General features: G+C 42.4%; 1 protein-coding gene and 1 pseudogene across 2 annotated transcripts in view; one reads left to right on the forward strand and one right to left on the reverse strand.

Moving 5' to 3' along the window:
- The window catches only part of CBL (Cbl proto-oncogene), a 98,351-nt gene that overhangs the window by 38,840 nt on the left and 31,857 nt on the right, over positions 1 to 27,654 (forward strand). For both annotated transcript variants that reach the window (XM_070426231.1, XM_070426232.1), the window contains 7 exons: positions 9,469 to 9,615; positions 13,605 to 13,761; positions 16,152 to 16,273; positions 16,590 to 16,727; positions 21,007 to 21,094; positions 21,466 to 21,597; positions 21,787 to 21,990. In XM_070426231.1, coding sequence (XP_070282332.1) covers positions 9,469 to 9,615; positions 13,605 to 13,761; positions 16,152 to 16,273; positions 16,590 to 16,727; positions 21,007 to 21,094; positions 21,466 to 21,597; positions 21,787 to 21,990 — 988 coding nt within the window. The remainder of the gene's footprint in view (positions 1 to 9,468; positions 9,616 to 13,604; positions 13,762 to 16,151; positions 16,274 to 16,589; positions 16,728 to 21,006; positions 21,095 to 21,465; positions 21,598 to 21,786; positions 21,991 to 27,654) is intronic.
- LOC139017593 (S-phase kinase-associated protein 1 pseudogene) lies at positions 935 to 1,702 on the reverse strand (annotated as a pseudogene).

Below are 27,654 nucleotides of genomic sequence, written 5' to 3' on the forward strand. Positions count from 1 at the left end.
GGAATATATATGAAAGAGTAAATATTTTCCAGGAATAACTGTGCTGTGGAGAAGCTGGTAAACACTGCCTGACGTGGGTAGTCAAGGCTGACGTTTCCGTGATGTCATGTGGACTTCATGTGCCCCTGACGGATGGGATGCGATGAGAAGGCACTGCACTTCTGTGGTATTCTCTCTATACACTTGGAACCCCAGTCAAAATATGAGAAAAACATCAGCTAAACACAAATCGAAGGATGTCGTACAAAAACCCTGAGCAGTCCTCAAAATGACTAAGGTCATGGAACGCAAGGGAAGACTGAGGAACTGTCACGGACCGCCGGAGACTGAGGAGATGGGGTGAATAAATGTAGCGTGTTATCCTTGATTAGATCCTGGAACTGATGAGGACATTCATGGAAAAAGAGATGAAACTTGAATAAAGTCTGGGTTAGTTAGTAGGACTATATGATGTTGATATCTCAGTTTTGACAGAGGTACCACAGTAATATAAGATAATATTAAGGGAAACTGAACCCGAGTGAGGAGTATATGGGAGTGCAATGCACTTACTGTCTTTGTAACTTTTGTGTAAACCTAAAATTCCAAAATGAAAAGTTTATTTTAAAAGTAAATTAGAGAACCAAGATGAGTTTCAGGCTCAATCCCCAATGTGGGGTGTGCAGGAGGCAGCCAATCAGTGATTCTCTCTCATCATTGATGTTTCTGTCTGACTCTCTGCCTTCTTCTCTGAAGTCAATAAAAATATATTTTAAAAAAATAAATAAGTTATAGCCTGGCCGGTGTGGCTCAGTTGGTTGAGCGTCGTCCCATGCTCCGGGGATTGCTGGTTCCATTCTCTGTCATGGCACATGCCCAGGTTGCAGGTTCGATCCCCAATGTGGGGCATGCAGGAGGCAGCTGATTGATGTTTCTTTTTTATTTTATTTTATTTTATTTTTATAGACAACCCACAATTCAGTTTTATTCAGAGCAAAGAAAAGATATTTTGATCATACTGGAAGAAACTCAGCCATAGGTTTGGAATCTGTACCCAAACTACACATGCAATGAAGACAATATTCTGCTAATACAATTGATTTGCTGCTGCATTTGTCTACTGTTTGCCTAATATTAACAATTATAAACAGAGCAGTGCAACTAGTATTTGGAACAATCCTTACAGTGTTACAGTGTCAGGCACCACTTTTCACTTCTCTTCACACCACTGGTTCTCTTTGCGTACCTGGGCTTCCTCTTCTTCAGTAAAGTCATTTTTTATATTGAAGGTCTTTCGAATCTCTTCAGGGGTTTTCCTCTTGATCATATTGGCAACAGTCTTGCATGTAACATCAAGCAAACCTTTGATCTAAATAGTTTGCAGCCAGAATTAGTTCAAATAGTGTTCCTTGGTCAACTTTGAGGAACTCTTGGTCCCAAACAGGAATATCATCTGTCCGCTTCTCTTTGTTCTCATCGTCCTCAGGAGGAGGAGGGTCAGCCCTGTGGTGGGTGCACCACTGAAGGAGCTTTTGTAATATTGCTGCATTAACATTTGGTAGAGGAACTGGATCATCATCCATTCCCAAATCTTCTAACATGGTCTTGATAGTCACAGATTGTTTGGCAATTTCAACATCAACTTCAAATATCTCTCCATCAGAACTCTGCAATTTAATTGAAGGCATAGCAGCAGCGCGGCTCGGTGTCGGTCTTTATAGGAGCGGCAGTCGAGGACCCCAGCTGTTTCTCTCTTATTAATGTTTCTCTCCTTTTCCCTTCCTCTCTCTGAAATAAAGAAAAGTATTTTTAAAATAAGTTATATTTTTCAATTCAATTCTACAAATTTTATTGAATGACTGTTAAGTGCAGGGCAGTGTGGTCCCTCCTGCTGGGGTTAGAGCAGGGGTCCTCAAACTACGGCCCGCGGGCCACATCCAAATACAAATATTGTATTTGTTCCCATTTTGTTTTTTTACTTCAAAATAAGATATGTGCAGTGTGCATAGGAATTTGTTCATAGTTTTTTTTTAAACTATTGTCCGGCCCTCCAACGGTCTGAGGGACAGTGAACTGGCCCCCTGTTTAAAAAGTTTGAGGACCCCTGGATTAGAGTATGTGAGGCACCTTCCTGGCCCTGCTTGTCATCCTGGCTGGGGACGAGACAGCTGATACAAAATAGAGCACGATGGAGCCTGTGCAGAATATGGACAAGATGGAATGGGGGGGCGGTGGTGGTGTCCAAAGTTGTAGAGTAGATCGTGAATGAAGACTGGCAAACCTGTCCCCCCCCCCCCGCCCTCCCTCCCCCAACACACACACCCAGAAGATAGCCTTTAAACGGGCAGTATTTCAGTAACCAGTCACTGAAAGGAAGCGACTGTGTGTCACACCAGTGAACCTGGGCTCGTGCCCGGCACACCTGCTCCGCACTCACTCGCTCTGCAGCCCTTGGGCACGCTAGAATGTCACGAAGTCTTCGAGGTCTTCGTTTCTCATTGTGCAGCAGGGCTAGTCACTCCTAGCTCGGCACTGTTCAGAGGTAAGTGAAGCACACACGTGGTTCAGCGAAGTCTCTGACGCAGGGTCTGCTGTTAGTGGTAACTGTTGGAGATGGAGAGAGGCATCTGTTTGTAACACCATCACCTGACCACCAGGAGAGGATAGAACAGGAAGGGGTAGAATGAAAGATACTGGGCAGTGAGCATATTGTGAGTGCTTTGACTTACAAACTGAGCGATTTGAATTTTTTGGTGGTTATTGTGAAGTCATTGAAGATTTCGTGAAGAGGGAATAAGGAGATGGAGTCTCTTAGAACTCATTTGGTAGAAGCCTGAGGGAGTGTTGGAGATTCTCGTGTGGACTGCTGCCTTTCCAGGAACTTGGGTTAGTTTCAGAATTCTGTGGAGCAGCTCCGTGTTCCGGGAGGTGAACGTGGGTGGGCATCCTTCAGCAGCAGCTGGGAGTCTCAGCAGCCGGACCACGAGTACAGCACCCAGTGCACTCGGTGTGTGTTCAAAGGGTGTTGGTGTTTAGCGATACCGACTTAGAGCTCTTGTGCAGGTGGTGGTTTTCGTTTTGCCCTTTTTAAGAGGCGGTTTAAGGAGATGAGCGTTAAACAGCACTTCATTGGCTTCCGGTGCAGCTTTGTTGAGAGAAGTTCCGCTGTGTCTATTTTTAAAGTTGATGACTGTGAGCAGAGGATGCTGCTACCGAGTCATAAATGTCGTCTCTGTGCTCTCACTGGGCATTCTTCGGATGGCGCTGCTGTTTGTCTACGAGGTTTTTGGAGTTTAACGATGAGTAGGAAAAGCAGCACATTTATCACTGAAATGATATCAGTACGTGAAATACTTAAAAGCACTGATCACTTCACCTTTCAGCAGGATAATCACCATCTATATGAATTTTTCAGCTCGTACCATGGCTGATGAGCAGAGAATGGGTTATAGTATGACCTCATTTGGGGACTATTTTACAAGCCCAAAATGGTATCATAATGTTGTATAGTTTGTTACTCATTATATTAAAAATGTTAATAATTTTGAAGTTTTCCGACTGGGTTCACAAATATTAAAATAGATTTTAGCCTCCGTTTTTGTCGCCCCCCCCAATGTTTTATTATGAAATTTTTCAGTCATGCAGAAAAGTTGAAAGAATTTTACAGTCGTCATATACCTATCACTTAGATTCCACAGTTTAGCTAAATCACTGTTTTTAAAAGGGAAACTCTGTTTCTCTTTTTAAAAATTAAAGAAACTTCTTTCTGAATCTTTGAGCCATTTTCACATGGGACTATATTTTGAAATGGCTGAGATTTTTTTTTAATATTTCTGTTATTTCTTCAGAAATTATAAAATTTTTTGAGTAAAATAATTACTGTTTTGAGATTTAGTCAATCCCTGGTGACAAGAGTAGATAACAAATTTTAGTTTATCATATTAATTTTTCAGACCCCATATACAGGTTATACAGTGAACTGTTCATTTAAATTCCATCAGGTTTCAATTCTTTGCATGCAGGAATAAAATATACTTTTAAAAATTATTATTTATTGGTAAAATTTCTCGTCCTCATATATAAGGATAAGCACTAGATGTCTTTTTCTCGTGTCTTCCTTCTTCAACCCCCTTATGAAATTAAACTAGCAGTTAAGGTTCCTTTTCCAATTTCAAATTCATGGTAAGCATACATTTATACATTTTTATGTATGGGCAGAGATCTTTAAGATAAATGATTCCAGCTGCCTTATATTACATTGTGACAAAGAGGCCCAGAGGTTAAGTAACTGCCCAAGGACAACACAGTAAGTTAATAAGAGATCAGGAAATGCAGTTTAGGTCTCTAGTCCTCTTGACTATATGTATATATTTCCAGGTACTCCTTTGTAGGAGGAATTTCAAAAGCATGCATGTTGATGATAGACTCTATCACTGACTATCAAAATGGAGTTTCAAAAAACAGTAACCCTAAGTGAGAATATCTTTATGAATACTTTGGGCTAATTGTTTTGTAGGTCATTATTTTTTATTGAAGAACTCAATCTCTCTCTTTTTTAAGAACTCAATCTCTTAATATTCACTTCTCAATCTTTTTCTTCTTGAAACTTACCATACTTCTAAGGAATTCTCATTAAAACAAAAAAGAGTGATACTACTCTCAATACTTGTCTTAAACATTAATAAATACATTTTAATATGGGTCAGTTTCTTACCCCATACCAGTGGTCGGCAAACTCATTAGTCAGTAGAGCCAAATATCAACAGTACAACGATTGAAATTTCTTTTGAGAGCCAAATTTTTTAAACTTAAACTATATAGGTAGGTACATTGTTAATAACTTAATTAGGGTACTCCTAAGGCTTAGGAAGAGCCACACTCAAGGGGCCAAAGAGCCGCATGTGGCTCTCGAGCCGCAGTTTGCCAACCACTGCCCCATACTATGTCCTTTTCCCCCATTTCCTCTTTCCCTGCAAAGCACTTTGTGGCCAAGAGTTACAAAATGTTTTCCAGTGTTCTCTGCAGTGGTAAATGCATGGGTCGGCATCATTTGAATTTTCTGTTTATCTCTTTTATTTTATTTTATTTTATTTTATTTTTTGTTAATTCTCACTAGAGGATATTTTTTCCATTGCTTTTCAAAGAGAGTGGAAGGGAGGGAGGGAGGTAGAAAGAGAGAAAGGTAGAGAGAAATAACAACGATGTAAGAAAGACACATTAAATGTTGCCTCCTGCTGGCGCCCCAACCAGGGGGCGAGGGGCAAACCTGCAACCCAGGTATATGCACTTGACTGGGAATCGAACTCATGACCCTTCAGTGTGCAGGCAACACTGGCCAGGGCAATCTCTTATTCTTATAAAGGCTTCTAACGCTTTTTTTTTTTTAACACTCTTGATTGATGTACAGAAATGGTGGTGGTGGTTCCTATCAGGTGGTATTTATTTTTCTACCTTTGAAGCTAAAACAGGAGCTCTAATTGCTCATTTAATTTTTAATATATCTGTATATGAGTGACATAAAAATATTAGTCCCTTATTAGCTGAAAGATACAAAGAAAAATGTATGCTGTTACTTTAGTCCTGAGATACATTAACTTTTAGGGTAGAACCTTTCACAGGTTGGGGGAAAAGAACCCACCCAATCTTGAACTTAAAAATAAATTGACGCTACATACAGAGTCAACATTTGATTATGGGGAAGTCGTGACAGGAGAGGAAAGGAAGATGGCAGCTATGGAGTCGAGTGGGCAGTTGCTTAGATGGAAGTGGTTAGAGCTAAAATGACCTCCTTCAAATACTGCTCTGAAACACTGTGCTGCTTGCTGCTATTGAACTAAGAAAGAAGAGTCTGGTCGGAGCGTTTCCTGAACGTTGGACACTGTCAGCGGGGCCTGGAGAGCTGCTGGGAGCAGCGCGGGGACTGGAGTCCCTGCTGAGAGTGGGAGGCGTGGGTTCCCTGCAGGAGCCCCAGGGCCTCGGGCATCACTGGTCCGGTTTACATTCAGGCCGATGCTGCTGCTGGGACTCTGCCCTGCCCTCGCAGGCACTGAGCCACCAGCCTGCGGCCTTCAAATGTCACTGAGGCCTTTTAGAACCTGCTTTCCTGTCGGAACCGTGCTGCTTATGATGCACATCTCCGTTGGTTTTAAGAAATGTAAGCTGGCTTTCTGGAGGGAAGCCTTCCTGAGCAAGGACGCGTCTGAAATTGATTCTCGGTACCTGTTTCAGCCGGCACTCAGCTGCTCTCAGCCCCTGGCGCTAGTCCACGCTGCGCGTCACTCCCTCCGTGCGGCCCCTGTGGGTGAAGGCGCCTGCCGCCCCCTTGCAGGGCGCTGGGTGCCGCCCCCTTGCAGGGCGCTGGGTGCCGTCCGCCTGCAGGGCGCTGGGTGCCGCCCCCTTGCAGGGCGCTGGGTGCCGTCCGCCTGCAGGGCGCTGGGTGCCGTCCCCTTGCAGGGCGCTGGGTGCCGTCCGCCTGCAGGGCGCTGGGTGCCGTCCCCTTGCAGGGCGCTGGGTGCCGTCCCCTTGCAGGGCGCTGGGTGCCGTCCCCTTGCAGGGCGCTGGGTGCCGTCCGCCTGCAGGGCGCTGGGTGCCGTCCGCCTGCAGGGCGCTGGGTGCCGTCCCCTTGCAGGGCGCTGGGTGCCGTCCGCCTGCAGGGCGCTGGGTGCCGTCCGCCTGCAGGGCGCCGTGTGCTGGTAGACTCTCGGTGGGAAATGGTTTGAAGAGTCAGAGATGCTGACAAGCCCCAGGAATCCCACGACTCACACTTCCTGTCTTTACTTCAGACTTGGCGTAAGAATCCACCCTCAGAGACACTGCCCGGCCCCCTCTCAGCTCACATCCTGCCTTGGTTTTCTTCAAAGCACTTTTCTCCCACCGCCTGGGACTCCCCCGGGATTTAAGTGCCCTGATACCAGGGTGCTGTTTGTCCCTGGTTGTATCCATCCCCGGTGCCCAGCACATAGTCGGCAGTCGGGGTGTTCCGGTGTCGTGAAGGTTAGCCATTGTGCCAGATGCCCAAGGCATGGAAGGAAGTCCATCTCAAGTGGCTTCGCGCTGTGCACACAGGTGGCTCTCGTAGAAGGCGGGTTCAGGGAACTGAGAGCACTGCAGGGAAGATGCCGGGGTATTTTAGAGATGGGTGCTTCTAGCTGGCCTCTCAGGAATTGATATTGAGCCTGACCAGCCTGGCTCAGTGGTTGAGTGTTGACCTTTGAACCAGGAGGTCACGGTTCATACTCCCAAGTTATCTGATTCAGAATCCCTCTGTGATATATTCTTGATCTTTTAAAAAAATTTTTGAAACAGTAACAGTCCTTGTCAGCAATAGGTGAAGGCTCTCAAAGTGCAAACAATAATGAGGACAACAGTAATGGAGGTTAGGCATTAGCTCTTTACGCTCTGAATTATTTCAGACAATTTTCAAAGCAGATTAATATTTATCAGTTTTTGTAGGTGCTTTCAGAAAAGAAATAGGAAACTAGAAAGAAACTAATGTGCTACAAGTACAAGAAGACAAGTATGAAAAGCTGAAGCTGATGTTGGTTCTGGTGGGAAGATTTCAGCAGCATTTTGCAGAAAGTCAGGCTAGAGGCGGTCACTGTGGGGCCGCGCTTTATTCCAGGAAAGAGGCGGGGCCGATGATGACTCCAGTGTGGCACAAAAACAGAGAGTCTATCAAAGAGACTTTTTAAAAATATATATATTTTATTGATTTTTTACAGAGAGGAAGGGAGAAGGATAGAGAGTTAGAAACATCAATCAGCTGCCTCCTGCACACTCCCCACTGGGGATGTGCCCGCAACCAAGGTACATGCCCTTGACTGGAATCTAACCTGGGATCCTTGAGTCCACAGGCTGATGCTCTATTCACTGAGCCAAATCGGCTAGGGCTCAAAGAGACTTTTTAGGCAATCACATTTGATCCTGAATTAACTTGAAATTTTATAGTCCACTTATATGACAAGAATAGACTTTTGAATACATAACTACCAATTATTGAGGCAAGGGAAAGCAAGCGAGGGTAGTCAGTAGCTATTGGTGTATGACAGTATCAAAATCATCTATATCTTGTTTTACCATTAAAGATAAAGATTATTGCTTAAGGACATACCTAAAAGTTGGGATATTATCTGATGCGTTAAATTGATACAGTGTGGCATCTTTATAATCACAGCATTAAACAGAGGTGACTACAATGAAGTTACTAATTGTTAAAGTGGTAGTAGCGCATGCACGTAGACATTTTTACATAGTTTGGATGTTAACGTTCCATTTTTGGAAACAAAGAGTTGTTTTTGTAAAACCTTTAGGGTCTGATTCAGTGAAGATATTGGTTAGGTCTGGATATTTGAATAGTCCTTTTTATTGATAATTTTATAATAATTTTCTTACCCAGAATAGCTTATGCAAAGCAGGAAATAATACATTTTGCTTTTCTAACATGTCCTTTCTCTTATAAATTGAGTGGTTAGTATAGTAGTGTACACGTTCTTTTTTTCTTTTCTTTTTAAAATTATATTTATTGGGGTGGCGTTGGTCCACATGAACATACAGGTTTCAGGCGTGGGTTTCTATGTGACAAGATCTGTGTATTGCACTGTGTGCCCACCTCCCAGAGTCAGATCCCCTCTAACCATATAGTCGGACCCACTTCTCTCCCCACGCCTTCCCTCTGGCAGCCACCACACTGCTGTTTGTGCTCAGGAGCTTCAGTTTTATATCCCACACATGAGGGAAATCATATGGTTCTTAGCTTTTTCTGACTGAATTGTTTCACTTAGCATAATGTTCTCAAGTTCTTATACTTATTTATTCGTTGAATTCTCTTATCTGTCATCATAAAAAAGTAAATTTGTTTGTTAGTTTATGCTCAGAGCTGTTAGGCCTGTTTAACTTAAGATTCAAAGCCTTAAAATATATCACTGTTAATTTTTTTCTTATTTACTACACAGCATCTATTTGAGTGGAGGGAACATGGATGTAGTAGATTCAACAGTCTTTCTGCCATTACATAGCTTTCACATGATGTTAAGGCAAACAGTTTCTGAAGTCCTTCTTCAAACAAAGATGATCTCATGGAGTGTAGCTGGGCCTTGAGTAACGCAGCGGTTAGAGGTGCCTAAGAGCAGACTCCCCAAACTACCAACTCCTGCTCTGACCAGCAGCCGGACCGATAGCAGTTAATTCGCACATACTTGGTCTGTTATGTATCGGATGCTGTGTTCTTACAATAAAGGAAGCTGGAGAATAGAAAACATTAAGAAAACCACGAGGAAGAGAAACACACTTACCTTCCACATAGGTGGACATGCGCAGCTGGTCCAGGGTCAGCTGTGTTTCAGACCGTCAGCAGCACATTCCTTTCTCTCTCCCCACGCTTTCTGTATCTTCGATAACACTGGCTGGGAAGTATATTTGAAAGGGGTGTTTATAAATGTACTTTCATGTTCATCTGTGCTGATTGATCATTGTACTTCTGATCATTTGCAGGCGAAACCTGACCAAGCTGTCCCTGATCTTTAGCCACATGCTGGCCGAGCTGAAGGGCATCTTCCCCAGCGGACTGTTCCAGGGAGACGCATTCCGCATCACCAAGGCGGACGCTGCCGAGTTCTGGAGGAAAGCCTTCGGGGAAAAGTGAGTCCCGGAATCATGAATGTTAACTGTGAAGAACTGAAGCTTCTATTGGGAGTTTTTGTTTAGTTTCTTATTCATGAAGTATTTAAAACATGAGAAAACAGTAAAATAATGACTGTTTGTAAATATTATCCAGCTTTGGTAAATATTAACGTCCCCCCTCCCTTTTTAAAAAAATGGTATTTTTTTTGTTGATTTCAGAGAGGAAGGGAGAGGGAGAGAGAGATGGAAACATCAATGATGAGAGAGAATCATTGATCGGCTGCCTCCTGCACGCCCCACGCTGGGGGTCAAGCCTGCAACCCAGGCATGTGCCCAGACCAGGAATGGAACTGTGACCTCCTGGTTCACAGGTTGATGCTCAACCCCTGAGCCACACTGGCCCCCCCCTTTTTTTTTCTTAAAGAAATAGCCTGTGAAGATTCAGTTGAAACCTATGCTCTTTGATGAAATACTCTTCTCTTCCTCTCCCTATCCATTATGCTTCTAATTGACATTCACATTTCAAATTATTTGCTGTTGCCAACAGTGCTGCGTGAATAGAATTGTATTTGTCTTCAGATGCGAGAGCTTGTCCATATTTTCAGACCTAGGGGTGGAATTGCCGAGTTGGGGTTTCACATCTGCTTGGCCAAGTATTGCCTAATTGCTTCCCAAAATGGTCGTGGCAATTTGTTCCCTGACGGGAGTGTGCATGAATTCCAGGAGTTCGCACTTGGTCCAACACCAGCAGTAGGAATTGGTATCATAGTTTGCTTTCTGTTCATGGGAGACTGAGCATCTTTTCACATTTACGACCGGTCGGATTCTTACTCTGACTTGCCTGTTGTCTTTTTCCTGTTGTAAGGTACTGATTCTTTATTAATTACAAATATGTTCTCCTAGCGGTCTATGGCTGGTCTTTCTATTTTGTTATATTGTCTTTTGAAACAGAAGTTTAAAATTACATAGACAGATTAATGAGTCACGCTTATGTTTTTACCTTAATATAAATGTTCTTCTAGATCTGAAATTTTGGATCAAAAAACTGAAAAAGATAGAAAAGCAATGAAAGTTTTTATTTATTTTATTTTATTTTATTTTTATTCTTTTTAAAAAAATATTATACTAAGTATTACAAAGGGTATTACATATGTGTCCTTGCCCTACCCCGCCCTTGACAATCCCCTGCCCTCCCTTACCCCCCAGTGTCTTATGTCCATTAGTTATGCTTATATGCATGCATACAAGTCCTTCGGTTGATCTCTTACTCCCCTCCCTTCTGCCCCCCAACCCTCTCTGGCCTTCCCACTGCAGTTTGACAATCAGTTTGAGGTAGCTCTGCCTCTGTATCTATTATTGTTCAAAAGTTTGTAGTGGTCTTTATTATCCATGAATGAGTGAGATCATGTGGTATTTTTCCTTCATTGACTGGCTTATTTCACTTAGCATAATGCTCTCCAGTTCCATCCATGCTGTTGCAAATGGTAAGAGTTCCTTCTTTTTTACAGCAGCATAGTATTCCATCGTGTAGATGTACCACAGTTTTCTAATCCATTCATCTACTGATGGGCACTTAGGCTGTTTCCAGATCTTAGCTATGGTGAATTGTGCTGCTATAAACATATGGGTGCACATATCCTTTCTGATTGGTGTTTCTGGTTTCTTGGGATAAATTCCTAGAAGTGGGATCACAGGGTCAAATGGGAGTTCCATTTCCAGCTTTTTGAGGAAACTCCATACTGTCTTCCATAGTGGCTGCACCAGTCTGCATTCCCACCAGCAGTGCACAAGTGTTCCTTTTTCTCCACATCCTCTCCAACACTTGTCGTTTGTTGATTTGTTGATGATAGCCATTCTGACAGGTGTGAGATGGTACCTCATTGTTGTTTTGATTTGCATCTCTCGGATGATTAGTGACTTTGAGCATGTTTTCATATGTCTCTTGGCTTTCTGAATGTCCTCTTTTGAAAGGTGTCTATTTAGATCCTTTGCCCATTTTTTGATTGGATTATTTATCTTCCTTTTGTAAAGTTGTATGAGTTCCCTATAAATTTTGGAGATTAGGCCCTTATCAGATATGACGTTGGCAAATATGTTTTCCCACGCGGTGGGTTTTCTTGTTGTTTTGTTGATGGTTTCTTTTGCTGTGCAGAAGCTTTTTATTTTGATGTAGTCCCATTTGTTCATTTTCTCTTTAGTTTCAACTGCCCTAGGAGCTGTATCAGTGAAGAAATTGCTTCGGCATATGTCTGAGATTTTGTTGCCTTTGGATTCTTCTAGAATTTTTATGGTTTCCTGTCGTACATTTAAGTCCTTTATCCATTTTGAGTTTATTCTTGTGTATGGTGTAAGTTGGTGGTCTAGTTTCATTTTCTTGCATATATCTGTCCAATTTTCCCAACACCATTTATTGAAGAGACTATCTTGGCTCCATTGTATGTTCTTGCCTCCTTTGTCAAATATTAATTGAGCATATTGGTTCGGGCTAATTTCTGGACTCTCTATTCTATTCCACTGATCTATATGTCTGTTCTTGTGCCAGTACCAGGCAGTTTTGAGAACAGTGGCTTTGTAATACAGCTTGATATCTGGCATTGAGATCCCACCTACTTTGTTCTTTCTCAGGATCGCTGCAGCCATTTGGGGTCTTTTTTTATTCCAGATGAATTTTTGGAGAGTTCGTTCTAGATCTTTGAAGTAGGCCATTGGAATTTTAATGGGAAGTGCGTTGAATTTATAGATTGCTTTGGGTAGTATGGACATTTTAATGATGTTGATTCTACCAATCCAAGAACATGGTATGTTCTTCCATCTCTTTATGTCTTCCTCTATCTCTTTTTTCAACGTCCTGTAGTTTTCTGAGTAGAGGTCTTTTACCTCTTTAGTTAAGTTTATTCCTAGGTATATTAATTTTTTTGGTGCGATGGTAAATGGGATTGTTTTTATAATCTCTCTTTCTGAAAGTTCACTATTGGTGTATAGAAATGCCTCAGATTTCTTGGGGTTAATTTTGTATCCTGCTACATTGCCAAATTCATGTATTAAGTCTAGTAGTTTTTTGATGGAGTCTCTAGGGTTTTGTATGTATAATATCATGTCGTCTGCAAATAAGGACAGTTTTACTTCCTCTTTTCCAATTTGGATGCCTTTTATTTCTTCTTCTTGTCTAATTGCAATGGCTAATACTTCCAGGACTATGTTGAACAGGAGTGGTGAGAGTGGGCATCCCTGTCTTGTTCCTGAGCAATGAAAGTTTTTAGTTGAATATATATAGATTCTAACGTCTCTTTAAATCCTATTTTTATTTTTTTTAATTGTGTTTACATATAAAATATAGAATAATCACAACTTAAAGCACTTAGTTGAAGAGAATGTGAATACGTTTACTTTGTTCCTTTAACTTAATTAATAACTACATTAGAAAAGAGATCCAACCGCTACTTGTTTTTTCAGGCAAATACACACGCTCCTCAAAGGCTTTGTTTTAAAGATCGTAAGGAAGAAAAATCGCATCACAGCTCTTGCTAGCCCTGTCTGGGATTTAATCAGCCTTATAATGAGTTCAGCAGCTTCTCTCTCATCTATATGAGAACTTGGCTCTTCCTGCACCTCCACCCTGTTTCCTCCTGTCTAGGCCTTGATGGTGTGGTTCCTCAAGGAACTCATCATGTTTTACATGGTTTTAAAACGTTAGCTTAAACACAAGCTTTCAATTAGTGCAGTTTGGGCCATTGACTAATAGAACGAAGGAAGAAAGGTGAGAAAAGTGATTAATTTGTGACATTCTGTTAAAAAACAGTGGAAAAAGACTTGTCTGTTGTTAAGTTACTCATTTGACAGTTAAGAAATATATCATTTACTCCCTTTCTGTTCTCAATCCAAAATATAGCTCCACTTTAAGAGAATTGAAATCGATACTGAGAGCTTAACGTGGCTCTCTTTCCTTGATTATAGCATCACCCAGAATTATCTGTTACCAAACTCTGCCTTCTCACCCCGCCCCCCAGGACGATAGTTCCTTGGAAGAGCTTCCGACAGGCCCTCCATGATGTGCATCCCATCAGTTCCGGGCTGGAGGCCATGGCTCTGAAGTCCACTATCGATCTGACCTGCAACGATTATATTTCAGTTTTTGAATTTGACATCTTTACACGGCTCTTTCAGGTAGGTTACTAAAAAGTTGGTTAAAGTAGTTATTGCTGCTATTCTGAAGAGAACACTTTTTAAAATAACATTTGAGCCGAAACCGGTTTGGCTCAGTGGATAGAGCGTCGGCCTGCGGACTGAAAGGTCCCAGGTTCGATTCCGGTCAAGGGCATGTACCTGGGTTGCGGGCACATCCCAGTAGGAGATGTGCAGGAGGCAGCTGATCGATGTTTCTCTCTCATCGATGTTTCTAACTCTCTATCCTTGTCCCTTCCTCTCTGTAAAAAATCAATAAAATATATTTAAAAAAAAAAGAAAAAAAAACATTTGAGATTTTACCTATTATAAACGTATTTTTACTTATTCTAGAAACTATAAGCAAAAAAGATTAGAATTACCTTGCATTTCATAGCTGTATATAAATATGTATATACAGTATTTTTTGTTAAAAATAATAACTATACAATCTGCTTTTTTATCTTGACATTTATCATCTTTCTTTGCTATTAAGTAATTTTTTTGCATCAGTTTCATGGTTGTAGAATGTGCAGAAAATGGGTATACAGTCACTTGCTACATAACAACAGGGATTTGTTCTGAGAAATGCTTGTTAGTCAGTTTCATCCTTGTACAAGCATCATAGCATGCACTTACACAACCCTGAGTGGAGAGCCTACTGCATACCTCGGCCAAATGGTGTAGCCTGCTGCTCCGAGGCTGTAAACCTGTGCAGCCTGTTACTGTACTGCGTGCTATAGGCAGTTGTAGCACAGTGACTGAGTATTTGTGCATCTAACCATAGAAAAGGTACAGGAAAAATACTGTATAAAAGATTTGCAATATGGAACACCTGTACAGGTCACTTCCTATTAATGGAGTTTGCAGGACTTGGAGTCATTGAGTGGGTGGTGAGTGAATGTGAAGGCCTAGGACATTACTATATACTGCTGCACACTGTAAACACTGTACACTTAGGCTGCATTAATTTATAAAACAACACTAGAGGCCTGGTGCACGAATTCGTGCACCCGTGGGGTCCCTTTGCCTGGCCTGCGGGGATCAGGCCGAAACTGGCTCTCCAACATTCCCCAAGGGGTCCCGGATTGTGAGAGGGTGCAGGCCAGGCCGAGGGACCCCACCAGTGCACGATCGGGGCCAGGGAGGGACCACGGGAGGTTGGCCAGCTGGGGAAGGACCATGGGAGGGCTCTAGGGTGTGTCCGGCCCGTCTTGCTCAGTCCCAATCAGCTGGACCCCAGCAGCAAGCTAACCTGCTGGTCGGAGCATCTGTCCCCTGGTGGTCAGTGGGCATCATAGCAACAGGTCAGATGGTCCAAGGGTCGGACACTTAGCATATTAAACTTTTATATATATAGATGAGGCTAGATCAAATGTAAGAGAAAATGATGCATTTAAAATATGTAGTAAACACAAGATGTATGAGGCTGCCGCCAGCATGCCCGGGTTGCAGGCTCCATCCCCAATGTGGGGTGTGCAGGAGGCAGCCGATCAATGATTCTCTCTCATCATTGATATTTCTCTCTCTCTCTCTCCCTCTCCCTTCCTCTCTGAAATCAATTAAAAAATATATATTAAAAAAAAAGAAAGGTACATTCTAAAATGATAATAAAAAATTTAGTAGAAGCCAGTAAGATAGCCATTTGTTATTAGCAGATATTACGTGCTGTAACGGTGTGTGTGCTGTACTTCTGTGTGACTGGCAGCACAGTAGGCGTGCTTACACCAGCACCGCCACAGACACGTGAGTGATGCGGTGCATTACAATGCTAGGGTGGCTGTGATGTGACTAGGTGACAGGACTTTCTTGCTCCGTTATAATCTTAATGGGACTACCATGGTATATGGGGTCAGTCATGCCAAAACATTAGTATGTGGTGCATGACTATAATGTGACAAATTGAATGAGTTCTCTGTTAGTGGAGAGTTACATATGTTTCCAATGTTCCTCCTATTGTATTGACATTCTTGACTGTTAATATTGAGATGTAATGATGTCTCAAGAAGAACTCATGTTTTCTCTCCTAAAGATAATGTGTGGGTGCCATCTGCATACCTGTATGTGGAGCTTCCTGGCACATGGAATCCCTGCCTGTTTTCTTCTTTGGGTTCTTGTGGTCTACCCTCACCACTGTTAGTTGGGACTGCTTTAAAGTGTTTTAAATTTTATTTTGTAAAGTTAAGTTTTTCCTATACGGATATATTTGTTTCTTTTTAGGTTTTCACAGTTCTTATCTTCCAAATACATTTGTCTTTCCTCAAAGTGACAATACGATTGAAAGTTTGTGACAATAAATGGGGATTTGTAACTGAGGATTGAGGTTCTCTGTCACTCTGAGGAGGGCCGTATGTCTTGAGCCAAATGGTGCGATTGATCTCTTGTTTCCTTAGCCCTGGTCCTCTCTGCTCAGGAACTGGAACAGTCTCGCTGTGACTCACCCCGGTTACATGGCTTTCCTGACGTATGATGAAGTAAAAGCTCGGCTCCAGAAATTCATCCACAAACCTGGCAGGTCAGTGCCATGAGTCAAAGTGGCTCATTCTCCGGGGTGTTATTTTCTGGTGGCCTTGGTTAAAATAGAGAAAACATGACCTTTGGTTAGTTCCCCAATGGCCGTGTTTCTGCAGATTGATGCCTGTTTATCAGAGGGATTGACTCATTCAGATCTGATGGTTTGATAAATGCTTTCAATCTACTTCAGAATTGGGCTTATGTGTCTTTGCTTTTTGGTCTGGAGTCATTGAAGATGCTTTTATTGATGGTGTTTTACCGTTTACCCTAATATGAACTTACCATGTCTTAAAGATTCTGTTTATCTCTATTCTCAGTTACATATTCCGGCTGAGCTGTACTCGTCTGGGTCAGTGGGCTATTGGGTATGTCACTGCTGATGGGAACATTCTCCAGACAATTCCTCACAACAAGCCTCTCTTCCAAGCACTGATTGACGGCTTCCGGGAAGGCTTGTGAGTACCTGCTGTTTGCCATCGGCCAGGGTCTGGGAACTGAGGGCCTGTAAAACCTCATCATTAATGACTGTGATGGGTTCCTTATACAGATGAAAATTCAGGAAACGTTTCAACAGATGATATTGTTGTGACCTTCAGGTTTCAAGGACTTCCATTTTTACTTAAAAGGAATTGGATGAAATTACTTTTCTCTATCGCTTCACTATTACTATGAGTAAACTTTATCTTTTTCCTTTTCCAAATGTTAACTTGTTTTCAAGTCTATGTTAGATTTAAAATCATACCAGTTAGCAGAAAATGTTACCAGTTATTCAACGAGCCACAGCAGAGTGATCAGATGTTTGCTCTAATGTCACCAGGCTCAGGGGCCTTCATCCTGACTGCACTTCGGTTCAGCAGCGTTTCTCCAGGCTTTGGGCTTTTGTAATGTATGCTGATATTTATGGTTAAGTTCTTATTTATTCCAGAATTGCTATTCCTTTGGGAATTTAAATAGATTATAATTTGGTAAGTACTGAAAGTACCAATGTTGACTAGGTATCAGAAAACTACTTGTATTTAAGGTAATTATGCATCATCTTCTACAGTAGCATTGGGGCTTTACCAAATGCCAGAGCAGTTTGAGTCTAGAAGCTTCCTGGGAGATGATCTCAAGTGGCTTAATTTGTTTCTTATTACATTTCTTTTAAGTTGGTGTCTCTCAGTGTTAAAATCTGTAAACAAGGGTATTTTAGGTGTTCGGTCAAAAGTACATAAATGCAGTTTGGAGTCAACCTAGATGGCGATGTAGGTAAACGTGGTACTTGCCTCCTCCCACAACCACATCAAAATTACAACTAAACTACAGAACAATCATCATTCAGAACTGTCTAAAATCTGACTGAGTAAAAGTCCTACAGCTAGTTAATTAAAGAAGAAGCTACATTCAGACTGGTAGGAGGGGCGGAAGCACTGAACAGGCTTGTCTGACACTGCATGTGGCTTTTTTTAATTGGGAGGGATATCTTGGCTGTGGAGGTCTCCCGTGAGGAGATAGGAGTCCAAGACCCATCAGCCCAGGGTTCCAGAGCTGGGAAGAGAAGTCCCTATAACTCTGGGCTGTAAAACCAGCAGGGGAAAAGTAAAAAAGAAAAGAAAACCAGCAGGGATTGTGACTGAGTGAGATGAGGCTGGGGGAGACCCAGGCAGTTCCTCTTAAAGGACCCACACATGGACTTAACTGACTCACTCCCTCTGAGCTCCAGCATTAGGGCAACAGCTTTTTAAAATTTATTTTTTATTTTTTAAAAATATATTTTTATTGACTTCAGAGAGGAAGGGAGAGGGAGAGAGAGAGAGAAACATCAATGATGAGAGAGAATCATTGATCAGCCATGGGGCAACAGCTTGAAAGGATCCAGGGACATATGGGAAGGAACTAAATTGTCTGGCATTAGGGTAAGAACTTGAAAGCAGCATTCTACCAGACAAAAGGGCTGGCAGAGGTCATTGAACCTTTTCTGAGACCTCCCCGCCACATTGCTGACAGGCAGTCACCAGATATGAGTCTGCATCAACTTGGCACTTACTGTTCACCCCGCCCTGGTGATTCCCTGAGACCCAGACCCACCAAATCTGCAGCCCCACCCAAGCTGTTTGCAGTGGCTTTTCCATATGATTGGCCAGACGTGGCTCAGGCTTCAGACTTTAACTAAAATCTCTCGAACAAGCAGTAGCTGGCCTCATTGTGCCCCGTTACTCTTGATAAGTGACCTCAGGCCTGGCACTAGCAGTAGCCTGCCTTGGTTCACAGCTTGCCCTCTCCTGATGCTTCTAAGCTCAACACAAGTAGCAGCCATCTGTAGATTGCTCTGTAGCTCCTGCCGGGTGGCCCCAGGCAGTGGCTGACTTTGCACCTCCCGGGAGGCCCCAGAGCCAGTGCACCCTGTGGACAGCTTCAGACCATAGCAGATTACAACTCTACACATCCACCAGCAACACACTCAAGGGGTTGACTCAGTGAGCACCAAGCCCCACTGAAGCAAGTCCTGCTCCACAGGGTGTCTCCTGCACAGCAGCTCTTCCACTGTAGTCACAGCTGGTCCTCACAGCCAATTAGCCTGGAGGTCAGTTCCTCTCAGTGTCACCAACAGCAATCAAGGCTCAACTACGATTAGACTGTGCACACAGCCCACACAGGGTGCACCTAGAGTGCCCAGCTCAGGTGACTAGGGAGGTTGAGCCACTGGGCTCTACAGGACACCTATTACACAAGGCCACTCTACCAATTCCAGGAGACATAGCAGCTCTACTTAATACATAGAAACAAACACAGGGAGGCAGCCAAAATGTGAAGACAAAGAAACATGTCACAAATGAAAGAACAGAAAAAAATCTCCAGAAAAAGAACTAAATGAAATGGAAGCAAACAAACTACTAGATACAGAGTTCAAAACAGTCGTTATAAGGATGCTCAAAATCTTACTGAGCCCTGACCGGTTTGGCTCAGTGGATTGGGCGTTGGCCTGCAGACTGAAGGGTCCCAGGTTCGATTCCAGTCAAGGGCATGTACCTTGGTTGCAGGCACATCTCCAGTGGGGGGTGTGCAGGAGGCAGCTGATCGATGTTTCTCTCTCATCGATGTTTCTGACTCTCTATCCCTCTCCCTTCTTCTCTGTAAAAAATCAATAAAATATATTTTTTAAAAAATCTTACTGAGAACTTCAAGGAATTTAGTGAAAACATCAAAGACATAAAAAAAGACTTAGTCAGAAATTAAAGATACACTAACTGAAATGAAGAATAATTTACAGGAAATCAACAGTAGAGTAGAAGATGCCAAGAATCAACTCAGTGATTTGAAATATGAGGAAGCAGAAAACACCAATCAGAACAGCATTAAAAAAAAAGAATCCAACATTCGCATCATGGAGGTGCTGTCCTGGAAGGAGAAGAGAGGGAGCAAGAAATTGAAAACCTATTTGAAAAAATAATCAACAAACTTCCCCTACTTAGTGAAAGAAATAGACATACAAGTCTAGGAAGCTCAGACAGTCCCAAACAAGATAAACCCAATGAGGCCCAAAAGAGAATTTAAAAGCAGCAAGAGAAAAGCAGTTAGTTACCTAAAGGAGTGCCAGTTGATTTCTGGCACCCACGGGGAGTGGGCCTAAGCCATCAGTCGGACATCCCCCGAGGGCTCCCAGACTGCTAAAGGGTGCAGGCTGGGCTAAGGGACCCCCTCCCACCACCACCACCACCACCACCAGTGCATGAATGTCATGCACTGGGCCTCTAGTAAATACATATCTATCAACAATTGAATCTAAAAATCAAAATAAACGAACAAGGAATCTAATGAACAAAATAAACTGATGCATAAAATAGAGGCATGGAAGCATGGAACAGACTGATGAATCTCAGAAGGGGTGAGGGGAGGCGGGAAGAGATTAAACAAAAAAACTTAAAAGCATACATGCATTACCCAAGGTCACAGATAACAGGGTGGTGAAGGTCAGGGTGGTATGGGATCCAGGTGGAGTTGCGGGGGAAGGCTTAGAGGGGGGCATCTGTGATATTCTCAACAATAAAGATTTTTTAAAAAGCAAATGCAGTTTAAATTAAGAATTTATACTTTGTGGCTATCCATAGATTAAAATAGGGGTTGGCAAACTGGCACATAGGCCAGCTGTTTTGTGTCTAAGATACTTTTTAAAGTGTTGTTAAAAAAGAACACACACACACATACACACACACAAAAGAATATGTGACTTTATCGCTTGCAAAGCCTAAAATATTTACTGTCAGGCCTTACAGAAAAAGTTTGTCGCCCTAGCCAGTTTGGCTTAGTGGATAGAGTGTCAGCCTGTGGACTGAAGGGTCCCGGGTTCGATTCCGGTCAGGGGGACATGCCTGGGTTGCGGGCTCAATCCCCAATGGGGGGCTTGCAGGAGGCAGCCAATCGATTCTCTCTCATCATGGATGTTTCTATCTCTCTCTCCCTCTCCCTTCCTCTCTGAAATCAATAAAAAAATATTTTTAAAAAAAGCTCGTTAACTCCTTAAAAGGTGGGACCTGTGGCAATGTACCCTGGAGAAAGAATATCAGTTTTAGTAGAATATTTTCTTGGAACTTTTCTGTGTTCTTTATTTTTTTGAAGTATTAGTAAGATTTATTCTTGCATTTTTTGCAAAGTCGCCCTTTGACAATGAGGGAATTCCTAAATGCCATCTGTTATGTTAGCAAGCGGTTATAAATTGACTTCAATAAAGTCACAGGCTGCTTACTTGTCTCACAGCTATTTGTTTCCTGATGGACGGAATCAGAATCCCGACCTGACAGGCTTGTGTGAGCCGACGCCCCAAGACCACATCAAAGTGACTCAGGTGAGTTTTGTTGACATGGTAACCATATCTCTAGAGTCAAGCTTTTGTATGGACTTAATGGAGCTGACAGGAGAATTGTATTAAGTGACTGGAACACTTAAATTTTAAACCATTGACTAGATAGTGAATTTATGTTCCAGGTGGTTTCTCTTTCAACCATGCAGCTTAAAGTAGGACCAAGACTAGGGAATTTCTGTATTACGGGAGAACATTGACACTGATGTGAAATTTTTATACAAGCAAAATTTGTATACACAGTAATGGTCTTTAATAGTTCTGTTTTTAGCATTTATGGTTGCATTCATTCATTCACTCAACAAATACCTGAAATAGGCTGAATAACTGTTATTTTTTCTTTATTTTAATCAAAGGAACAATATGAATTATACTGTGAGATGGGCTCCACATTCCAACTGTGCAAAATATGTGCCGAGAATGATAAGGATGTGAAGATCGAGCCCTGTGGACACCTCATGTGCACGTCCTGTCTTACGTCCTGGCAGGTGTGGGTCCAAATCATGCCTTTTCTCAGTTGTGTGATCCTTCTGAAGAGCTGGGGGTTGTATGTAAAGGATGGCTTGGTGTGTGGGGTAGAGTAACTTTTCCTTTCTGTTTTCAAATGTATTTCCTAGTGGATGAATATTTTAAGTAGTTTTGGATGTGCCTGTCACCATCTCCTGTCTCCTCTGCAGGAATCGGAAGGCCAGGGCTGTCCTTTCTGCCGATGTGAAATTAAAGGCACGGAGCCCATTGTGGTAGATCCGTTTGATCCGAGAGGCAGTGGCAGCCTATTGAGGCAAGGAGCAGAGGGAGCTTCTTCCCCAAATTATGATGATGATGATGATGAACGAGCTGATGATTCTCTCTTTATGATGAAGGAATTAGCTGGTGCCAAGGTAAGTCTGCAATTTAATAGCCTGTGGCAAACTCTACTGTGAGTTGTAATCTAAAGCTATAGAACACATAATGGCATCCAAACTACGAGGAGCAATACTAGCTAATATTTATTGAGCATCTGATGTCAGAGACACCATGCTAAACACTATTCTGATTTTAACTCATATAACCCAATAAGTAAGGACTATTATTATCCTCATATAACAGATGAAGAAACTGAGGCACAGAGATTAAGGAATTTGCTGAAGGTTACGCAGATAGTAAGTTGAACCGGAATTGGTGGCCAGGCATTTTGGCTTCAAGGCCCATGTTCTCTTACTGTCTATATCCTAAACTTGGGCTTTACTCAGATAGCTTAGTGGAAAAAATGAAGGGGAATAAAAGAATTGGACCCTGTTTTGCTACTATGACTAGAGTATATTGCTCTTGTCTTTTCTCTAATGGAGTCTTGTCATTACAGCGTTAGGTTTGATGGGGAGAATAATGTACTGTTAATAACCAAATAAATGGCAGATGAAGTGATTGGAGGGTGGTAGGAGGTACCATGTAAAATCTAACTGGAATTAAAACTAAATTGGGGAATATTAACCCTGAAATACCAGCTGAAGACTGGAGGAAGAGCCTTTATACAAGGAAGGGTGGAAACCACCTTGAGACTGATGGGAAGGACGGCACTAGCCCAGCTCTCAGGAGCAGGCCTAAGCGGCAGTCGGACATCCTTAGCGCTGCTGAGGAGGCAGGAGAGGCTCCCACCACCACCGCTGTGCTGGCAGCCATCAGCCTGGCTTGTGGCTAAGCAGAGCTCCCCCTGTGGGAGCGCACTGACCACCAGGGGACAGCTCCTGCATTGAGCATCTGCCCCCTGGAGGTCAGTGTGTGTCATAGTGACCAGTCATTCCCAGTCATTCTGCTGTGGGGGTCAATTTGCATATTACCCTTTTATTATATAGGATAGAGGCCTGGTGCACAGGTGGGGGCCGGATGGTTTGCCCTGAAGGGTGTCCCGGATCAGAGTGAGGGTCCTGCTGGGGTGCCTGGCCAGCCTTGGTGAGGGGCTGATGGGTGTTTGCAGGCTGGTCACACCCTCTTCAGAGTGGGGGTCCCCACTGGGGTGCCTGGCCAGCCTGGGTGAGAGGCTGATGGCTGTTTGCAGCTGGTCACACCCCCTTCAGGGTGGAGGTCCCCACTGGGTTGCCTTGCCAGCCTGGGTGAGGGGCTGGTGGCTGTTTGCAGGCAGGTCACACCCCCTTCAGGGTGGGAGTCCCCACTGGGGTGCCTGGCCTGTCTGGGTGAGGGGCTGAGGGCCGTTTTCAGGCTGGCCAAGCCCCCCGGCGACAGAAGCTCCTAGCCCAGGGGTGGGCAAACTTTTTGACTCGAGGGCCACAATGGGTTCTTAAACTGGACCGGAGGGCCGGAACAAAAGCATGGATAGAGTGTTTGTGTGAACTAATATAAATTCAAAGTAAACATCATTACATAAAAGGGTACGGTGTTTTGGTTTTTTTTTAGTTTTATTCATTTCAAATGGGCCGGATCCGGCCCGTGGGCCGTAGTTTGCCCACGGCTGTCCTAGCCTCTCCTTTTTTGCTTTTTTTTTTTTATATTCTGGGATTTATTTACCTTCTATAATTGAAACTTTGTAGCCTTGAGTGGAGCTCAGAGCCGGCCAGGGTAGGGCAGGAAGCTTGGCCTCCTCCATCGCCAGGGGCAACCCAAGCCTCCTGCTCACTCCAGCTCTGTGGCCACAGCCGGCTGAAAGCAGGTTTCTGGGGTTTATTTATCTTCTATAATTGAAATTTTGTTGCCTTGAGTGGAACTCAGAGCTGCTGTGGCAGGCGGGAAGCTTTCCTTCCTCCATCACTGGGGCAGCCAAGCCTCCTGCTTGCTCCAGCTCCGTGGCTGCCAGCCGCCATCTTGGTTGGGTTAATTTGCATATAGCCGCCCTGATTGGCTGGTGGGCGTGGCTTAAGGCATGACAAAGGTATGGTCAATTTGCATGTTTATCTTTTATTAGTGTAGACTATTTCTTTATATTTCTTTTTCACTCACTATTCTTGTTCTCTTTCTTAATTTTCTTTTGAGGTTGTTTTTGCTGTTGTTGTCAGGTTCATCTGTATGTTTTTGTTTGTTTCTTGTTTTGTTTTGTCCTATACAACAGCTTGCACAACATGGTGTGGGTGGAGCCTCAGAGCCAGCTTGAGAGGAGATCCCACCCACAAACTGGACAACAGCAGTCAAAACCCTAATGCAATAGTAGAGCCCAAATACCTCACGAAAAAGTCACTCCTAGAGCATCCAGCTCAGGAGTTCAAGGAGACCACACTACAGGGTCCCACAGGATATTTACTATAAAAAGACCACCCCACAAAGACTGGGAGTCATAACTAGTATATTTAATACATAGAAACAAACACAAAGAGACAACTAACAAGGAAGATAAAGAAACAACCCTCAAATGAAAGAAAAGGAGAAATCTCCAGAAAAACACTGAACTGAGACGGAGGTAAGCAATTTATCAGAGTTCAGAGTAATGGTTATAACAGTGCTCAAGGAACTTAACAGAACTATAAGGAATTTAATGGGAACCGTAAGGAAATTAGTGGGAACTACATCAGCATGAAAAGGACATAGAAACCATGAATAAGAACGAGTCAGAAATGAAGAATACTAAATATGACAACTAAATCTGTCACACATATGACACTGAAAGGAATTAAAAGCAGGCTTGATGAAGCAGAGGGTAGAATCAGTGATTTGGAAGAGAAGATAGGAAAAAGCAATTACAGCAGCAAAAAGAAAAACACTTAAAAGGCATGAGAAGAGTTTAAGGGAATTTTACGACACTGTGAAATGGAACAACATCTGCATCATAGTGATACCAGAAGGAGAAGAATGTGAACAAGGGATGGAGAAACTGAAGAAATAATGACAGAGCCCTGGCCAGTGGCTCAATGATGAGAACATTGGCCCACACACCAAAGGGTCATGGCTTCAAATTCCGGTCAAGAGCATATACCTGAGTTGCAGATTCTATCCTAGTTCCTGATCGGGGCACGTGTGGGAGACAACCAATAGATGTTTCTCTCTTTCTCATTACTGTTTCTATCCCCATCCCTCCATCCTTCCCTCCCTCTCTCCCTCACTTCCAATCTATCTAAAATCAATAGAAAAGTATGCTTGATTGAGGAGTAATAACCACCATGACAATAAGAATAACAAGAGAAAATGACAGAAAACGTTCATAACCTGGTGAAAGAAAAGTCACACAAATCCAGAAAGTACAGAGAGTCCCAATGAAGATGAACACAAAGACACTCACACTAAGACACATTATAATTAAAATAGTAAATGTTAAAGACAAAGAGAAAATCTTCAGGGCAGCAAGAGAGAGATAGTCAGTTGCCTACAAGGGAGCTCCCATAAGGCTGTCAGATGATTTCTCAATAGAAACTCTACAGGCCAGAAGGGATGGCATGAAGTATTCAAAGTGATGAAAAGCAAGGGATTGAATCCAAGACTACTCTATCCAGCAAGATGATCATTCAGAATTGAAGATGGAATGAAGAGCCTCCCAACAAAAACACTAAAGGAGCTTATTACCGCCCTACCAGCACTGCAAGAAGTGCTAAAAGGACTATAGTAAGAAGAAGAAATAGAAAGAGAGGAGCATAGTCATAAAGAATAAAGATGGCAATAAATAAGTACCTATCACTAATAACTTTAAGTGTAAATGAATTAAATGCTCCAATCAAAAGACATAGGGTAACTGAATGGATGACCCATATACATGCTGTCTACAAGAGACCCACCTCAGAACAGAAGACTCACACAGAATGAAAGTAAAAGGATGGAAAAAGATTTTCATGCAATGGAAACAGAAAAAAATAAATGGGGGGTAATATTACTCATATCTGACAAAATATACTTCAAAACAAAGGCCATAAGAAGAGATAGAGAAGGTCACTATATAATACTAAAGGGATTGTTCCAACAAGAGGATATAACCCTGGTAAACATTTGCACCCAATACAGGAGAATCTAACTATATTAAAAAAAAACTCCTGGAGGCCCTGGCCAGTTGCTCAGTGGTTAGAGTGTTGGCCTGTGAACTGAAGGGTCGAGGGATCGATTTCCCGCCAAGGGCACATACCTGAGTTGCAGGTTTGATTCCTGGCCCCTGTTGGGGTGTGAGTAACTAAATCAGTGTGTTTTTCTCTCTTTGATATTTCTTTCTTTGCCCCTCTTCTCCCTCCCTCCCATTCTCTCTAAAAAGAATCAATGGAGCCCAGCAGTTGAGCATTTACCTATGAACCAGGAGGTCACAGTTCAATTCCTGGATAGGATACATGCCTGGATTGCAGGCTTGATCCCTGGTAGGGGGCATGCAGGAGGTGGCCGATCAATGATTCTCTCATCATTGATGTTTCTAGCTCCCTTCCTTTCTGAAATTATTAAAAATATATTTAAAAATAAAAAGTCAATGAAAAACATCCTTGGGTGAGGATTGAAAAAACAACACTCTCCTGGAGGATTTGAAAGGAGAGATAACGATCAGCAATGCACTTATAGTGGGGGCTTTAATACCCACTGACATCAATGAATAGGTCTTCCAGACAACAATCAACAAGAAACAGTGACCTTAAAGCACACACTAGATTAGGTGTATGTAATTGACATTTACTAAACATTTTATCCCAAAACTGCAGAATATACATTCTTCTCGAGCGTACGTGGGACATTTTCAAAGATAGACATGTTAGGACACAAAACAAGCATTTACAAGTTCAGGGAGGTAGAAATCATATCAAGCATCTTTTTGGATCATAACGATATGAAACTAGAAATCAACTACAGTAAAAAAAAAAAACACCTGAAAAACATTCAGACACATGGGTGCTAAATAGCATGATATTAAACAATGAATGGACTACCAATAAGATCAAAGGAGAAATACAAACTTCCTGGAAACAAATGAAAACAAACACACAACAACACAAAATTTATAGGTCACAGTGAAAGTAGTCCTGCGAGGGAAGTTTATAGCATTACAGGTATACCTCAAGAAACAATAAACTCAAATAAATGATCCACTGCAACTAAAAGAATTAGAAATAGAGCAACAAGAAAAGCCTAGTGAAAAAGGAAATAATAAAGATCAGAGAGGATATAAAAGACATACAGACTAAAAAATAAATACAAAAGATCAAGGAAACCAAGAGCTGGTTCCTGGAAAAGATAAGCAAGATTGATGAACCGTTAGCCAGATTCATCAAGAAAGAGAGGACCCAAATAAATAAAATGAAAAAGGAAAGAGGTGAAGTAACAGCTGACACCACAAAAATACAAGAGAATTGTGAGAAAATACTGTGAATATCTATATGCCAACAAACTGTATAACCTGGGCAAAATGGACAAATACCTAGAAACACAATCTTCTAAAATTTAATCAGTAGGAATTAGAAAACCTTAATGGGCTGTTAGGACCTAAATGAAATTGATGCAATAATAAAAAAAACTTCCAGAAAACAAAAGGCCTAGACCAGATAGATGTACAGGCGAGTTTTACCAAACATTCAATTAAGAACAACACCTATCCTCCCCAAACTATTACAAAAAATTGAAGAGGAAGGAACACTTCCAAGCTTATTTTACGAGGTCAGCAT

This window comes from Myotis yumanensis, unplaced genomic scaffold (assembly GCF_028538775.1).
Source record: "Myotis yumanensis isolate MYYU_CA2020_CCGP unplaced genomic scaffold, mMyoYum1.0.hap1 SCAF_10, whole genome shotgun sequence".
In the NCBI taxonomy this organism is placed as follows: domain Eukaryota; kingdom Metazoa; phylum Chordata; class Mammalia; order Chiroptera; family Vespertilionidae; genus Myotis; species Myotis yumanensis.